The sequence below is a fragment of the Ips typographus genome, linkage group LG4 (assembly GCF_016097725.1).
Source record: "Ips typographus isolate SLU linkage group LG4, UJ_Ityp_2.0, whole genome shotgun sequence".
Taxonomy (NCBI): domain Eukaryota; kingdom Metazoa; phylum Arthropoda; class Insecta; order Coleoptera; family Curculionidae; genus Ips; species Ips typographus.
This window is the reverse complement of record NC_138425.1, coordinates 9,208,250-9,226,185: the sequence shown is the minus strand read 5'-3', so window position 1 is coordinate 9,226,185 and position 17,936 is coordinate 9,208,250. Positions and strand designations below refer to the sequence as shown.

The window sequence follows — 17,936 nt, the reverse complement described above, 5'->3', positions numbered from 1 at the left end:
AGTAATACTCTAAAGAGCGAAATGAATAGAACAATTACAATTGTTATCCAAAAAAAGTTAAATATTTGATTAACTTAACTATTAAGAAAAGAAACTAGAAACTAACGACGACGCTTTCAATAATCTGGCAACGCTGGGCTGCTAAAGTCAAAAGTCAGTAAAAACGATCGATACGGAGGAAGCTTCTAATCATAGAAGAGGCGGGAGAGTGGGAGAAGTGGATTTGTTGAATTTGTTCTGTTGTTCAGGGTTGTTCTGTTCTCATTCAGAAATTTAAAGAAACGCTATTAAACGTTTCTTTGTTTGAACACATAAACGATTCTTTGAGTGTGCTTCAGTGTTGAAGAAAGACCCTTTTGAAAAATCTTTCCAGTTAGGAACAAGAAGTTAAGGTAAACATGGCCGCAGTTGTTCGTCTTAAACGTCGTTTAGAAGAAGACCCACTGGAAACTTTAATTTTAAATTGCAAAAGAAGGAAACCCTTGGAAGGTTCTGGTGAAAAATCAGAAGATGTGTCTGCCGTATTGCGTCTTGCCGGCACTTCTCAAAAGGTAAGCATTCCTAGTCTTCACAAAGTCACTTTGAGTCTATAGTTTTAAATCTAATCTTAGGAAGAGTCAATTGATACGCTACTGAAAAGGCATAAAGTCGCAGACATAGCAAATCAAAGAGAACATTTCAAAAGGCACCCAGTTGACATCAGTAGTAAAATACGAGCTAATACAAAGGAGTTATCAAAGACCAACCGCTACAAAGTGGTAAATGCCTTCAGAAAGACACTTGATACTGAAGAGGAGGAATCCCAGACCAAGAATGTTTCCCAAGTAACTGTTTTTGATGTGGAGACAGAGCAAAACAGTAATGAACCCTCATCCAGCCAGGATGAAGATTCAACATATGTTTATGATTTTTATTACACCAGCTCAGATGATTTGGGTGAAGCCAATATAGAAGACTCTAGGTTAGTATATTTTAAGCTGCTTAATGTATTGTACTGTTAATATGGTTCTATTGTGATGATTCTCATTAGCATAATCATTTTATAAACACAATAAAGTTTCCCAGGAATTTGTGTAGTTATTATAAGTTTAAGACATTAATTTAAATATAGTTAATGTTACTGTTTCCATAAGTTGACTAGACACAGTTCAAATGATTGTATTAATGTCTGCTTAGGATGAAAGCAATGTAAATCAAATCTTATATAATTTTAGTTGTGAAATGAGCCATTAACTTTTTAAAATGCTAGAAATGGCCATGCTCTTTGCTCCTTGGTTGTCATACCAGGCTCAAGTACAAAATATAGTTTCTGCATTCTAATTTGAATGATTTGTTAACTGTCATTTTCCAAAAAGGATAATAGTGCCTGAAGTGAAGTACTTCATTGAGAGGGCAAAAAGCAAGAAACCAGTATGATTCACTTGGCATTTTTAATGTTCCCCCACATGCAGAAGCATTGGCTTTATATCTCAACATCCAGTAGCATTGACTTTATATCTCAACATCCAGTTTATGTTGTAACAAGTCTTGATCCCAAATTTTTGACAGTATTAGGTTGGTATTATAATAAAGACTTTCACATTATCTAATTGCAGGGGCGCCTTTCGTTTTGATGCCCTATTAAGCCCGCTAAGCGAATTTGACGCGATAACGTAATTTCAAAAAACTATGATTGAACCAACTGTCAAATTACGTCATCGTGTCGTCAAATTTGTTCTGCCTGCTCCATAAGAGCACTAAAACAAATGGGAGCATTAAGTTGACTTGGGAGTCTTTAAATAGTTAATGGCATAAATTACAATCAGTAAAGTGGGTACAACCTGCCTTATGCACTTTTTAATGTAAGCTTCAGAAAATAAATATAAATTTAAGCTACATTGTAAACTTAGTTAATGCTTAAATAGCATGATGTCTGCTTTTAAGCATTATTTTACATTTACTGCCTGTTCTGGAAAATTTAACATTTATAAACAATACTCAAGTTGCATGTGCCTTGTTAGTTGTATCTAAGCCATATTCAAGTAAAAACAAATATTTTTAGGCCAGGAAACACTTCAAGTTTGCCTGTCTGGATTTACAACGTTTCAAAAATATTTTGTTATTGTTGTAATTTGCAAAATGGCTAACTTGTACCTTATATCTCGGCTAAAGTTAACTAATTTTCGACTCATAAAAATTAGTGTTAAATTTAATACTCATTTGTAAAAGTGAAGTTTTCCATTTTGTGAAATATAACAGCCAAATGGTAAGTTTTTTCTGTTAGTAAATACCATTTCTTTAATTTTTCTTTTTAGCGTGCATCCCTTAAATGATCCTTTGATATTTGGTTCAGCCAGAGACAACGGTTTGGATGGTCTGGATTCTGATGACAACAGTGAAGATTCTAATGCGGAAAACCATTGGATGAATGATTATCCTGATGAAGAGGATTTAGAAAGCATTACAGAAGATGATATGGTATATTAAAAATATTGCGTTACGTGTAACGCAAACTGAAATTAAATTAACTGCTTTAGATACAAGCCGTTAACAAGTTAGGTATAGAGGATATGTTATCCAGTGATTCTGGAGATGAAGAGGTTGTTTATGGAAATGATGAAGAGGATTTTCAAGAGAAGGAAGCAGAAGTGGATAGAGAAGATGAACTTAGGTATGGAAAGTTATATGCAAAATTTAAGGCAAAAAACAAGAATATTGAGACAACAAACTTGGCCAGTGATTTTTATTATGGTGACATTGACGAAGACTTTGTGGAAGATTAGTAAACTTGTTTTGGTATATTTTAAGATTACATTGAAAATACATTTATAATATGCATAAAAAAAACAATATAATCAATAAACTTCTTTGACCTCATAAAGCTGTAACCTATAGTAATAGCGATGGCTTAAATTATTTTTTGGTCTAAAAATTACAATTCATGTTAAAAGCACGCAATCATCTTTGCCTTCACATTACCGGGGTTTTGTCCTTATCAGCCATATACGATCTACGAGGGCATGCCTTGTATTACCTAGACGGTCAGATAACTTCCCTTATTTATTGTACATTTATGTAAATCTGCTTTTATCTCGCAAAAAATGCACGAGAGCTTGCTAAAGATACGCATATCGATAACCAAGTGCACGAAAGCCGCGAAAAAATACGTCCAGTCAAAAGATAATATGTAGAATCAAGTCAAACTTAAATGTGCTGTTAATGTGAATCTTTACAATTAGTTGGGTATCTGGAAACATTAGATCTATTAATCTCTGGTATATCCGGTGCGATTAGGTGAGTGATGGATTTAATCCATTTATTGCTGTTTTAATTGCATTTAATAAAGGTTTGAAAGAGGCATTGGCACTTTAGCAGTTTAATAAATATTTTTTTTTAAAAATAACTAAATTTATAGTTATTTACATTACTAGTGTGGTATGAGCATTTTTTTAGTCACGAGTGAGAAGTATTGGCACGACGAGGTGGTAGACCGAGTTGTGGTGAACACACGAGTTTTTTAATTTGCCATACCACACGAGTAATATACAATATTACCATGCTAGTCGTAGATAAAATAATTTATGCAGACCCTCACTGTATGCACACTTTTTTTTTGTAAACGTTTATATAGAATAATTTGAATTTCTTCCTTAATTTATGTTATATGGAACAGTTTTTTTCCTGGAGCCACTTATTTATAGTACATTAAGAAACATTGGTTCTCACTTGCCGTAATAACAACCTAATATTTGTGGTAAAACAATTTTTCAGCTACACCACTATGCAAAACTAGTCGTGCATCATGAAAAATGCAAATTGTTCAAGCAATTTGCTGGTTGCGTTCGACCTGACCGGTAAATGGCCTCAATCTGTTGAAATCAACTTTTTTTCTTCACGCACACACATAAGAACCCTTATCCGAAAATAAATAGGCCGGATTATCGCCCACATATACTGGTATTATTTATGTTAATTTGTGTTGGGGTAAATAAATTTAAAAACTTAGAAATAAATAATTTATTGTCTTCAAGAACGGTAATCATCACTGATACAACAGCGTCACTTATAATAACCTAGAGGAGCCTACTTCAGTAGGTTGCCTTCACAGCTATAGTAAGAATAGATCTATCTATGGGAGATATTAGTCATCATTTAACCATACAAAAATCACTTAAAGCCTAATAAGTGAACCGAGTTTAAACAGATTCCAACATCGCTTAATTAACATAATATTGAACGGGAAAATGCTTTGGCATACTTCGCTATTTATAACGAATAGCTAACCTTATAAAGAAATAATGATAAAAATCTAACGATATATACAAAACAAATCTTACCTTTAGGTATCGCTTTTTACATATTTTTTTAATATAAGTACTGGATTATATAACATTAAATAACAGGTTGCATAAGAACGCGAATTCATTTTGTTTACAACTTAATTTCAATGGAACAAGTCATATAAAAGAAATAACTTGTTAACCTGTTAGCTATATAGCTACATTTATTCGTCTTTAACAAATACATGCAACATACCGCTTGTAATGAGGGTAATAAATCTTTTTAACTGTAGAAACCATTTTTAGTTGAAAAGAAAATTTCATTTATATTCACAGATGATAGGACAATATTTATTCGTCGTTAACAAATACCTTCTTATCCTATCTTAATTTAAAGCTACTATACAAATCTAATAAAAACGCGTTATTACGGTTTTCCTGCGCTATTCAAACCACCGGAATATACAAACCAAATTGTTGTCAAACTTTCGTATACCAACCATCAAGAAAACTGAATTGTTTATTACAATACAGGAGTTTCAGGAGTTCTTGTCGCGTTGTTATTGTTGTTATTCGCGTTCGAAATTTCTCCCGCGTGACTGGAACAGTAGAACTTTTTATGCGCAATAAAGGAGTTTGAGTAAGTAAAATAAATATCGCAAGACTTGCAGTAATGCGCGCCTTGTTTTACAGTTTCCGGTAAAGCTTCTTCTTCACTGTTCTTTCTTGTTGATTCTGGTTCTTCTTTTATCGCTGGCCCCTCCATTGAAGCTATAATCACTTCGGGCTCGATAGCTTCTTTTTTTACTGAAAGAGTTTTATCACAAACTGGTTGATAAATCAATAAAGCTAAACTCACCAATGATTTCTTCGTCATCCTCTAAGCTCGAAGACTTTCTATCATCACTAGCACCGTTTGATATCTCATCCATTTGAGAGTCGTGTACCAATTTTATATGCCGCACAACGTTGGCTTTATAGGGAGAACTATACGGACATTGTGAACATGAATGGTGAGGCGGAGTCTCCTGAATTCCAACAGCACCATCTTCAGTGGGTATACTAGGGGCTATCGCTACTTCCAAGCAACCCGCCCCTACTGTATCGTCATCCAAAATATATGATATATATTTTTCTTCCTGAAATGAACCATGTGGTTTAAATAATGTTTGAAGGTTTCCAACTTACTCTTACCTGCAAGTCGGGTGATCTTTTGTCAAAATGCATCCGAATATGGGTTTTCATACCGCGGAGAGTGTTTCCTTTGTATTTGCATATTGTACACCGGTAAGCCTTAACTCCAGTGTGCGTTTCCATGTGTCGTTGAGCTGCACTAGATGTAGCGCTGATAACGTCACAACACGGACATTTCCAACCTGCTACAGCTGTATGAGATGCACACTGAAATAGAATGGAATAGCTTCACAAGTTTTTAAGTGCAACATATGCGGTAGATAATTAGTTAATAAGTCTTTTTCAAATATACTCTATGTTACCTTATTCAAATTTCAAAAAAATATATCAGTATTCATAAAACGTTATGTGAAACGTTCAAGCATTTAGATAGTTTTCAATATATTTTGAATTTCGGATTCCGATTAGTGTATTTAACGGTCTGATTGAATTGTATAGTTCGTAAACCCAAGATTGACATTTCACATGTACATTCTTAACACCCGTGTACATGTATAGAAATTATCAAGATGTACGCATTATTACTAATGATCATTATTATTATGTAGTCTATTTAGACCCGTTAAGGCATCATTAATACTCCATTGCTACAAACTTAATTAAGTCATCATTAAGATAATATACCTAAGATATTCTTATGAGCTTATTGCTTCACCAAAAACCAATTTTTTTGCGGCATCTTTGATATTTATGTGACTACTGTGTAACAGTTTATATTTACCTGATGACCTGGATCCATCGTCCCCCGACATTTGGGGCACCTTTTGGGTTCGGTCTCGTTCCTTTTCAGGCAGTAGTACTGCTGATGGGCGTTCAAATTGTCGGGAGATGTAAATTTAATGCCACAGGCTAGGCAGATTAGCTGTTGGTACTGAGCGGCTGGACTAGTAGTTCCTGCACTTCTGTTAAAACATAGTTTTTAAATAAATTTAATAGAATGGTAAATAAATATGCACGTTTAAAAATCACAGCAGCATAATTAAAATCTTGATTGACGTTTTAATCTAATTGTATGGGCAAAAGTTCAAATTTGAAGTAGTACTTGAGATACAAAAATCTTCCTTTAATTTAATATTTTTAAAGTAAGACTATAATTATGTTTTGTATCAAAGTTGTCTGACAACGGGTTTTAAATAATTTTACTTACCTAGGACTAACTGGCGGGCTTCCACTCGTCTTCGACGAGTCATCCTCAGCCGTTCTAGCAAAACAGTAGTGCTTCTTATGGACTAAGTAATTTTCATGCTTGCAGAACACTATATTACACTCTTTACACTTGGACACACCCTGCTTGACTATAACTTGGGGCATAACTGGAGGAAGTGGAGGTAGATCTGATAATCGCATGGGGAGCTGAAACTTCAAAAATGAATTTTTGGATCGCGGAGAAGTTAAATAAATGTACCTCAGGTGGAATTAAATTTGTTATGCTTCCAGTTCGGAGGAGAAATGGATGAAGTGCTGGTGGCAAATCAAACTGAGGTCCTCCCAATTCGGATGCCGGACTAGTTCGAGACGTTGACTTGTCAGTAGTGAGCTTTGGGGTTTTTGAAGACCTGGGGCTGCTGCTTCTTGAAATGTCGTCCAGTTTTCGTTTAGGGCTGATACTGGGCGCTATTGGGCTGGGTGACCCCTGAATCAGCGGCTCCCATTCCATTTTTTCAGGCGATAAGTCATGTTTCAAATTTTCTTTTTCTTGATCAAGATCTAGTGCTACTTCTCTTTTCGGTTCTGGTGACTTGCGTATAGTGAGATCCAAAGGCGCAGACGAAGTTTCTCTGTAAAGATTATTACACTTTAGGATTATTTAAATTGAGATAGTTGCAAAACGTACCTAACAGGAGTTTCTTTATTGCCTTTATTGGTAGCTTTCAGTACTTGCTCGTTTTGTGCAGCTGCCAGCGCGCTAGTCATTGGTTGTAAGGTTCCGTTGGGCAATAGGAAACATGGGGTGTCAGGACTGGGTATTCCTCCCGCAGTTGATAAAGCTGGTAAGACACTGGCCGAGCGAAACAAGGAATAGGGGACGATTATAATGGGGTTAGTGGGCAAAGCTAAAAACGGTTGTTGAGACGTCGGTGATGGAGATGTGCCTGCATCTCCTACAGGGCTTGTGGGCGAAGAACTTGACGTACAGCTACTCGGAGGTGCTGCAGACTTTACCACGTGCCTAAAATGTTTTTTAACGCGTTTTGGTAAAACTAAATAACCAATGTTGAATGCAACTTACCGTGAATTACAATAGTGCATCTTATGGGCTCTGTAAGTTTTTTGGGAACTGAACCGGATGTCACACTCTGTGCAGTAACGATCTTGAGCTTCGGGCGCAGACGCAGCCTCACCATTTGCTGCCGGAACCTGAGGAGTGGGTCCAGGCGACACTGTGTGCATGCGCATGTGTCTGTTCAGGCTCACTTTCTTGTCTGCACTGTATGAACAGTGCATACACGTGTACTGTTTGCCAACTCGCAAACCTTTATTCGGATTGTCAACCCCTTCGGCGTCTGACTGATTGACTCCAGCTTCCGAAGTTGAACCAGATCCTTTCATTTCATCATCAGAAGGTTTGTTAGGGCTAAATATAAACAAAACTTCACGTTACACATCGTACATTATGCAAAACGAAACAATTTTGTAAAATGGTCACACGAAACTAAGTGAAAGAATTTTGTTCCTGGTTCAGCGCTGGAATGTTATCAGCATTGAAATCAGGAGATAATATAATGACTATCTTAGTAAGTTGTTTGTTATCACCTAGCGCATGTTGTGATTATTTTCATTATTCTAAAACGTTATCTGATGGATTTTTGGAGATGTATGACCGGGGCACGTGTACTTTTGACATCTTTGACTTACCGGTGAGAACAATAATAAGTTTGGTGTGCCTCCAAGGTACTCAAGGAGGAAAACCTGATGCCGCAAGGCACGCATTGGAAAATCGGCACCGCACTTCTAGCCGCGTCTGATGTCGATGCTCCGTCTACTGAAGCACTCCTAAAATGTTAGAATAGATCAATTAAGGTAATAAGTAATGGGGAGTAAAGTTCAAGTACCTGACTGCTTCTGCGGGGACTCCTCTTTGAGCAGCAGCCATAGCCGCAAGAGCCTCGTTCAAATTCAGACCTCCAGGAAAAAGTAAACTCCTACTGGCCAAAGCTGATTGAATCGCTGGTGGCAACGACGCTAAGTATTCAGGGGTAGTAGGTTGATTAATTACCGTGTCCAGCTGAAAATATCGAATTTAGTCCCGTCATTATTTTTGATGATTTGTCATGATATACACCAGAATTAATTCAAGAGATTTTGCTGGTACATTATGAATGTATTGTCGCGTGTCGGAATTTCCTCTTGTATAATGTCTTTAAATGCGACAGTTCTTAGAAGTTTACTGTTAACATGATTTCTTGAAAATATGTGTTTTAGAAATGGAGTTACGTCATTATTATGAATTATCTACTACATTTGCAGGAAAAGTGTCATCATAACCACACCAAACCATTCTTATAATGTCATCAAGATAAAAGCAACTATACATAGTGACTAACTGGGTTTTTATGATTAACCTCATTACTAACTATCAATGGGTATTTAAAGCTCTAAGTTGTTGTGTATGACAACCAAGAGTATCATTAAAAATAAAGGTTTTCTTGTACTTATGTAAACTAGTACTTACCACTATATTGGTGTTAATTACTGAGCAAAATGTAAACTATAAAATTTTTCACACATACCTCTGTTTTTAATTTTCCGAGCATATTCAGGGCCGGATCGGTAGCCAGGGCCGCCTTCAGACGAATCCGAGGGTGTTTTCCATCCGTCTCGGCTTTTGCAGGACTTTTTCGGTCGTCCTCGTGTCCAGATTGCGGACGATCCGGAGTGTCACTTTTCTTCGGCGAACTTTCCAGTACAGTAACCATGTCGGAATCGGATTTAGGACCTGTTGTTGATCCTGCACCTTCTGTCCAATTCAATGCCTCAACTGAAAAAAATAGAAAAAATTATGAGAAAAAGCATACATTAACTGTAAAGGTATTTTTAAGTACTAAGACTTATCCAGTTATTACCGGTATTCATATAATAGTGTAGCTATCTAAATAATCTGGTTAACTGTCACAACACTTGGTAAGTTCCAATCAACTCAGATCTTTTAAACAGAGTGTCCAGAGCAATTTGACAAAAGAAAGATTAGAAGATATTATTTCCAATAACTTTTGTTGAAATTAAAAAAAAAAAGGTTATTTCAGATTAAACAGGTACTAGTTCGAGCAGGAGAACTGCTTCATTACTGCATAGCCGTGTTCCCTGTCCTGCTTATCTGGTTTCGCGCCATTTGTACCGCAGTAAATCTAACCGATTGCATCTTTGCCCTGCAATCCTTACCAGAAATCGGAGTCTGTCGTCATTATTAGGAGGCAGTTTTTTTAGAGCTAACTGCTGGTGGGAAAACACTAATATCAAGATCTAAACCACAACTTTCGTGTTGTTGATCAGTTTTATTAGTTCAATTTTGTTAGGTGTTCAATGAATCATCCTGTGTACTTTCAAAAGTAGGAGGATACTATAAACTGACCTTTAATAGTTTCACGTGGTTTTTATTACAAAAAAGATAACAGATGACAAATTATGTCACATTGTTGTGTTACACAGTTTTTAGTTTTTTCTAAAGTTTTTAAAGAAACTAATTTGAAAAAATAAAATCTGTTTTTTTAGTATCATAATAGAACCAATTAAGGGGCACCTGAGGTACTTGCAAAAATAATAGTTCACGCTTCAAACATTGGTTTGGTGGTAGTGGTACTGTCACTTTCTGTAAGTGACAGTGTTGTTACATTAGTGCCATCTAGAGCTTGGAGCTTTAACTTTAGATAGCAATTAAGACATAGTGGTTATAACCAACCATAGTACTACTATTTAACTAATTCAAAACAACGACATAACTAGACTTAATTTATACACATTTAAAAATATTGTTGAAAAATAAACCTGTTTTTGATTTTGACCCACGAACTAAAATAGCTTTTCTACGTCTTTGATTAAATACAAATATGGTCAAAATTATTAATTATTGGATCATATAAATAAATGAAATTTGCTATGAGCTGTCTGATTGCAAATTTAATAGTATCTTACAGAATGAAGCTTTTTGTACTACTGCAAGAAATTACCTTATAACGAGCGTTATTCACAATAATCACTCATCGCATGTAATAGTAAACGGTTTTAACACATACACTCTAGTATAACCATAAGATATCCGAAGATTACTGTATAGTTTGGCATTGAGACACGATATTCACCACGCACAAGCTCGCACTGACTGATTTTGGTATGGTTAAGCGAAGCCCCGAACAGAAAAGCTGTTCTATTGGCCGAGCTTTCGGGGGCCCCTCACGCATTACGAAGGATAAGGGCCTGATCAACTATCTACTATCTTATCGCACCGGGTATATGGTTTTAAAGTGTTAAGAAACAGTGGCGGGTCTTACGTGTTTTCAGAGTTTCTGTTAACGGTTACATTCTGCACTACTTAAGTGAAATTGCATTGTCATGCAGTCTACACTACGGTACTTTCCATTTTCTAGTATTCAGAATGTTTCAAAACTATTGAACAAATAATGATAATGAGTTAATGAGTTACATAAAATAAAAAGGTACCTATCATATACCAAATATTTTCTAGTTTCAAGTTGCACTTGTTATCAATCATATATCTCTAAATCAATAACTATTGACGGTGAAAGGTACATTTACTCTGTTGGTTAACCAAGAGGTGTCTGATTTCTGAATGCTCCATTTCACCAATGTATTTACTCTAAGGCTTAAGAAAATGTTACAGTCAAAACAGCAACCAACAAATTTTCTAATTTCGGTCAGTTCTATAAGTTACAATAAACGACAATTTAAAGTTGAGTCAAATTTTAATTTTATAGATTAAAACATACAGAACTTATAAAATTGACCGTTAATACCATTACTTACTGATTCTTGCACTAAATGTACTTGGTACGTACCCTAACGGTTTTAACTGTACTGATGATACAAAAAGATTGAAGCGTTTCATCTTGCTTTTCTTATTATCAAGATAAGAGTATTCTTATTTGACTATCAGTGTGTCAAGGAATTAAATAAATACTTCAAGCATATAAAAATGCTATTTTTATTTTCTGACATAACTACGACATTAACGAAAAACATTATCAATTAAGTACTACTAATCAGCGAATGGAAACTGCCAAAGAAATGATTCGCGAAGGTCCTATTTAACTAACCTTGATGTATTTTGCGTTTGCAAATTTATTAAGTGACTGTCTCAAGGAAGGTTTATTGGTCCTATTTTGTGCAAATTAACAAAATATATTGTTTGCTTTTGAGCTTCTGCTTTTTTTCTTAGTTTTGTCTTTTATGCCAACTTGACTGACATTACCCAAAACTCTTCTAAAAAAAACAAACAATACCCCAGTTTAGTATTACAAAATTAATATATGCATACATAGATATCAAAAACACAATTGAAAAACAAAAAACAACGTGTATAGTATACATTGAAACATGCCGACAAATATTATTTAACTTTAAATCTAATCTTCTCGAACAAACATTCCACTAATATTGTAATAACCTAAAGATCTGATAATATTATTTTGTCAAATTAGGAATGATTTGCTTTCAGCTTATATAATAAAAGTCACTTTATTATATTGTTATCGCTGTATATTATCAACACGTGCCAGTGCAATAATTGAGTTACTGTCTTATCTATCTTTGAAAATCAGTATAATTTTTTTTTGTATTATGTAATAATTTATTTAAAAAAAGTTGGGTATACAGAAACGATAATATCAATATTATTCAATGTTTTTTTAATAGACTAAAGAGATTGTCCCTGTTCCTAAAAAAATGTCAGATAAACATGAAGACAAATTTTCTTGATTTTACTCTTTCCTATAAACTTACAGTTAACTCTTAAGTGTTCCGGATATTTCTATATCTAGGTTTAAAGCCTTGCAAATTTACTGGTACTCTTAGAACCAATGGCAAAGCTAAGAAATGACAATAATTAAAATTTCCCCCCGGAGTCAGGAACTGCATATACGCGATAAGGAATCTTTAATTAGGTTGGGGAATGCAAAGCCGAGGGAGATCGAGATGTTAGATTTAGATTGCAATGTTAGACAAGCAGTCGCCTAACGTGGGCGTATGGGAAAATGATAACGAAACAAACGTGGGTAACGAGCAAACATATGACAATTTAAAAGGTGAAACTGATCTAGTTTCTTAACGAACCGGTGCAAAATGTCGCGCTTTCCAAAGAGGCAGTCGATGACCGTTAAACTTCTGTACTATGCCGACAATACAATCAAAAAATCACTTTTCAGTCTCTCATCTTACAATAATTGCAAACATATTTGTGCAATCGGCGGCATTAGCATTTAAGATCGCTATTAGACCGATAAGCCTTTACGGTATTTAAATGTATGAACACACATATCCTGAATCTTTTGACCATTACAACTGCGTTCCCACCATCAGTTTATCCCACTCTATAGCTCAGCAATTAAATTTGATTTGTACAAACACACTCATCAACCATACATCTGACAAAGAACTCAATAGTGGCAACAGAAATTGTCTTAACAAATATATGATCAAGCGTAGTTGGAAGACTCAAAAACAGGAACGCAGCCTCAAATGGTAAAAGCACACACAGTTGGCTCGACCACTAATAAATCTCCGAAGATTCAGATCTTGCGAAACTTTATACACCCAAGATGCAAAAGCACTTGAAGATTTTTAGATGAGTGCCAGCGATCATGGTGGTTTGCCCATAGATTTATGGCTCGTCTCTGAAGGCGGATGTGGTTTTTAGGTTTCGAATTAGCTGGAGTAATACTTTGCTACAAGCCTGAAGGTGTGAGATTTAAAGTGATTTTCAAACCAGCTTTTTAATTGTTTAATAGTAAACAAGGGCAGATACGAGGTCCCTATATCACGAGTTTTACAGACCAACTAAAAAATTGACTGTGAATGGTGTTTTTCATGTCTCACTGTTAGGGTGAGACTGTGATTCGATATCCTTCCAGCCAGTGGTAATTACCTACTTTTTCGTTCTCTAAACTGTGTGATTCTTCATAGTTAGGTACACCCCAACTAACTGTACTAACCCTTCTGGATTTTTGACTATCATCGTCTTTATGCGACAAAACACTATAGGATTCCTTTTCGACAATAGTATTTTTCACATTTACCTTTGTTTCGCTCTTAAATCAAAATAATTTACCTTTACCAGTTGTTCGAATATTTTTTCTGTGTTTTACCTCATTGTCTTTTGTGTCTTTCAATAAATGTTCAGCAGATAACCTAGTTTCGCTAGTTTTGTATGGAGTCTCAATTACTTGGTCAAAATCATTGTAAGACACCATTGTAGACGAATCTTGCGCTAAATAATGATATCTGAACGAATACTATTATTAGTTATTGCTTTTAACAATGTTTATTAATTCGTGTAGAGTAAGTTTTATGCTCAGTTTGTTTAAATTGTTAATTGCTGGAATAAAAGTTGGAATTTTAAGTTATAAGCTTGTAGTCACTTAATGATTTTAAAAAACTTTAATTTGTCAGGTGCACCAAAAAATTTCCAAGAATCTTTTTGCATGTTACAATACTTTATCATTATCTTACTATTAGAAGAAGAAGAATTAAAGTGGTTGACGTGTCAATGAATGTAACTAAAAAAAGTAAATGTAATTTTAGTTTTTCACAGAAAATCTGTTTTGTAAAAGCTCTTCTGTATAAAGACTCCTAAGATTCACCAAGCTACCAAGCTAAAGGAAATATTTCTGGAATAGTAGAAGAAATAGTATACTATTGTAGCTTAATTTGTATATTCACACATTCTTTATTACGTCTTACTCTCTGTCTGTCTGGCTTTCCTTCCATTATTGTTATTAGAAGTTGGTGTATACAAGTACATGAGAGTTTGAAGGAGGCTAAAAGATCAAACACCAAAAGATATTGAATATTCTTATCTATACCAAGGCAGTCAAAGTTTTCTAAGGTTTCCATTTATTCCCCATTTTGATAACTTGCACATTCTTTATTATATTTATTTTTTCTTGCAGGTTCTTTATACTAAAATATCGTTTGGACACAATAGTAATCCAACTTTCTTCTTCTTAAGAAATATAAAACCTTTCGAGCAGAAGAGTGAGAGTGAAGTAGACTGACACTGACCGCTTCTAGCAATTCTCGTGATCGAGGCTTTTTGCCCCTAGATACTTCTGTATACTATAAAAATTAAACGGGGCGTAAAGCAGGGATATGTCCTCTCGCAACTTTTATTCAGCATCTACTCTGAAGAAGTATTCAACCGTGTATGCGATTTGGTGGGTATCTCAGTAAATGGCAAGACAATTATAGTAACCTGCGCTATGCAGACGATACTATCCTTCTTGCTGTCTGCAGTCGATATTTTGATTTGACACTTAACACAAAAATGACCAAATACATAATTATAACAAAGAGCAACTCTGCAAGAACACCTCTACGTAGACGGAGAACAGAAAGGATTACAAGATATAACTATCTGGGTACAAACATCACCTGCAACGCTGATTAATGCTCCGAAATCAAAATCCGTATAGAGAAAGCACGTACAGCTTTGGACCCTTCAGAATGTACGAAAGTAAAATAGAGACATTTGAGATGTGGACCTACAGAAGAATGCTCAGAATATCGTGGATGGAATCCTTACCAGAATGAATAATCGGAATCTACGAGAATCAACATGTCTTCTGCAGATCTATTGAGAATAGCAGTTTATAAGGTCTGGATTGACATGATGACAGCTACATGAAGATGAAGAAGTAATCATTAGTACCATAATAGAACATATCTGTGACATAGTTGTGTGTGGCATGATATCAAATTTTCTACATTTTGGAAGATGTAGTATTCCAAAAGAAACAGTCTATTCAGATTCAGTTCACTGACAGAACAGTTCAATAACATTGTTAATTATAGAGTAGTTCAATTACCCGTACAACTGTACTAAATGGTTAGATTACATTGAAAAAAAAACTTGATTGCAACATTTGCATCTAAAATTAAAGTTAATGATGGATGTTATACACAATTTGAAGATAATTAGTAAACAATGTTAAAAACAACAACTAGCCCAACACTTCATGGGCTTTTGAACATAAAACCAGAAGCTGCTCCTAATAGTTGCACGTTTTCATGGTATTGATATTACTGTGTCGTTTCCTCTAGAGACAGCTTAATCAATTTGTACAAGAAACGAATGTCATCTTTTACCGGAGACAGGCAATTAGTCCGACAGCCGATCATAACCGTAGATCGGACGATAAGCCGTTTGGTCCGACACGACGATCTGTTAGTTTATTGGACAGTTTTTGTTGACTTGAAGAAGCCACTATACGAAACTCTAATATAATAAAAGTTGTGAATGATTAATTATCTAAGTAGCGTAGTGAGCCTGCGGACATATGGGTATTAGAGCCAAGACGAACCTGGTTGGTTCGCACAGGTGTTGTCGCGTTTACGAGTGCCGAACCTAATTGTTTTACATACAATGGATACGACCATCAGCACCGTAAACATTTTAGCGGCTCAATCGCGGAATGCCATCGCGACCACGAGGAATGGCGTTTCTTCACCTTTCTCGCTTGTTTTCTACTCGACTTTACAAATTGAGCGCTTTTTAATGTTCAACCAGGAAGTCCGTTATTTGCCTACGTATACATTTTTAATCCATACTACATTATCACAACATATTAAGCGCTAATTAAAGGTTAACTAGACGAGAATAATTCTTTTTAATCGGTTGAAATTTCCGTGCAGTAAGCCGATTTTCCCTGCCGTATCACGCTGATATGCAAATCAGTCCAATCGTGACACACGACAACTGCCTACTGCCACTCCACTTTTCAAATTCTATTCTTTTTACTCAAATAGCAACACCAACAACGGGATTTGTTTAATAGCAAAAAGACGTTTTTTCAATTTACTAGCATCGATTATTATCTGTTCGCTGATCACATTTAGTACGGTGTGAAATGTTAGCAAACGGTGGCCATTATGTCGTTTTTCAATTAAAAGAAAACCAAAACGATTCGATGAAGTATAGTCCGTTTCCCCCGTTATCGTCCTGCAATTTCTCAATATTGATCGAGATTAAGTAGTCGATGGAACGAGACCTCAGAAAAAGACCTACTAAACCTCATATATTTAAATCTAGCAGAAACAGGGCAAAGATAACAGCTCTGCTTATACAGCCGCAAGTAATTCCTAAACCAAAATTAGTGACATAATTTAAATCAGCTTTTATAAAACCAGAATTTAATATATGATCTTAACTCTACCAGTCAGACCTCACCAACTCGAATTAAAAGCAAGTGAGGTGGGGAAAGAGACGAAAAGGAACGGCAATGAAAAACGATCTTCATTAACGAGATATGAAGTATGAATGCATTTTCTGTTGGATTAATCTGACAAAAAGTGAGCTTATCGGAACACCGGAGACAGCGGTTGGCTACTAGCATTAATCAGTCACATAAAAGAGGAGATTTGCAAAAGGGTTAGTGAGACATTTTTAGCAACTATCGGAAACGACATAATGTAATTACTTCAGAACAAACTATGATGATAGTATAAAGCTTCAAGAAAAGCTTTTCAGTTAGGTATTTTATTATAGTGCTAGAAAGTTACCAAGAAAATTTACCAATAATTCTATTAGAAAATTCCAATTTGACCAGTAAATTGAAATTTGCTTGAAAGGTTGTAATCTTTGGTGTAATTTACTATAGTCGGATTTTTACCTTTTGAGAATGACGTCATCTTTTTACATCTTTGTTTCTCGCATATCAAACATGTGAAATAAACAATTTTAACAAAAAAAGGCACGTCATTAATTTTGTCATCCTGTCAAATTAAAAACGTTGACATTTACTGTCACTTTGATATAAACAAATATCAAAGGTATAAAAATGATGCGCTACAATGAGCAAGCCCAAATGCTAATTCTAAATGTGCTGCTTTTTTTCGAGTACAAAAAGAAACAGTTTCCAGATGTCATCCCAATTGATTATTCCAATGTGTATGATATAGCATCACAGACTTTAAAAGTGAGTACTGCTACCCTATGCCGAATGAAAAAGGCTGGAATTCCAGCTGACGACTCCTATTTTACCAACATTTCTAAGAAAATGTCGGTCAGTAAAACCAAAATAACCGCTTTTATGAAAAACAAAGAAGTTGGTAATGTTGGTATGCCAAATTACTATTTTCGCTTTATTGTGCACAGCACAATAACACAACACAAAATCAATGAACATTAATAATATATTATGTTATTAGGAGTAGAAGAGATGTTTAAGTGAGTGCAAGCACACCTATTCACTGAATCAATGATGATTAAACTGAAACTCTCATGATCATGTGATTTTCCAGGCACTTGATCATCAG

General features: G+C 35.2%; 3 protein-coding genes across 6 annotated transcripts in view; 1 reads left to right on the top strand and 2 right to left on the bottom strand.

Moving 5' to 3' along the window:
• Window positions 1-180: 180 nt before the first annotated feature.
• fs(2)ltoPP43 (female sterile (2) ltoPP43) lies at window positions 181-2,860 on the top strand. Its single transcript, XM_081978648.1, has 4 exons — window positions 181-551; window positions 612-961; window positions 2,295-2,457; window positions 2,517-2,860. The coding sequence occupies exons 1-4, from the start codon at window positions 399-401 to the stop codon at window positions 2,760-2,762; spliced, it is 912 nt and encodes a 303-aa protein (XP_081834774.1). The 5' UTR covers window positions 181-398; the 3' UTR covers window positions 2,763-2,860.
• Window positions 2,861-3,981: 1,121 nt separating this feature from the next.
• Window positions 3,982-17,936, bottom strand: part of ush (Zinc finger protein ush) — a 77,085-nt gene continuing 63,130 nt past the window's right edge. For 2 of the 4 annotated variants that reach the window (XM_081978640.1, XM_081978639.1), the window contains 11 exons: window positions 9,185-9,432; window positions 8,507-8,679; window positions 8,310-8,447; window positions 7,684-8,028; window positions 7,288-7,623; window positions 6,859-7,231; window positions 6,601-6,806; window positions 6,175-6,355; window positions 5,454-5,660; window positions 5,119-5,398; window positions 3,982-5,066 (listed from right to left, as the gene is read on the bottom strand). In XM_081978640.1, the coding sequence (XP_081834766.1) occupies window positions 4,783-5,066; window positions 5,119-5,398; window positions 5,454-5,660; window positions 6,175-6,355; window positions 6,601-6,806; window positions 6,859-7,231; window positions 7,288-7,623; window positions 7,684-8,028; window positions 8,310-8,447; window positions 8,507-8,679; window positions 9,185-9,432 (2,771 nt within the window). In that variant the 3' untranslated portion in view covers window positions 3,982-4,782. Of the gene's footprint in view, window positions 5,067-5,118; window positions 5,399-5,453; window positions 5,661-6,174; window positions 6,356-6,600; window positions 6,807-6,858; window positions 7,232-7,287; window positions 7,624-7,683; window positions 8,029-8,309; window positions 8,448-8,506; window positions 8,680-9,184; window positions 9,433-10,618; window positions 10,771-11,432; window positions 11,530-17,936 lie in introns of those variants that run through there. The other 2 variants (XM_081978641.1, XM_081978642.1) reach the window with 2 other exon arrangements.
• Window positions 12,202-14,533, bottom strand: LOC145728262 (uncharacterized). The gene is made up of 2 exons (XM_081978351.1): window positions 13,769-14,533; window positions 12,202-13,711 (listed from the first exon to the last, which is right to left on the bottom strand). The coding sequence occupies exons 1-2, from the start codon at window positions 13,871-13,873 to the stop codon at window positions 13,502-13,504; spliced, it is 315 nt and encodes a 104-aa protein (XP_081834477.1). The 5' UTR covers window positions 13,874-14,533; the 3' UTR covers window positions 12,202-13,501.

What these genes read in the sequence shown, in the direction of transcription:
- LOC145728262 (XM_081978351.1), bottom strand. Translation starts at nt 13,873, where the DNA reads ATGGTGTCTTACAATGATTTTGACCAAGTAATTGAGACTCCATACAAA. An exon ending in AAGACACAAAAGACAATGAG is followed by an intron (nt 13,712 to 13,768) that starts GTAAAACACAGA and finishes TTTTGATTTAAG; the next exon opens with AGCGAAACAAAGGTAAATGT.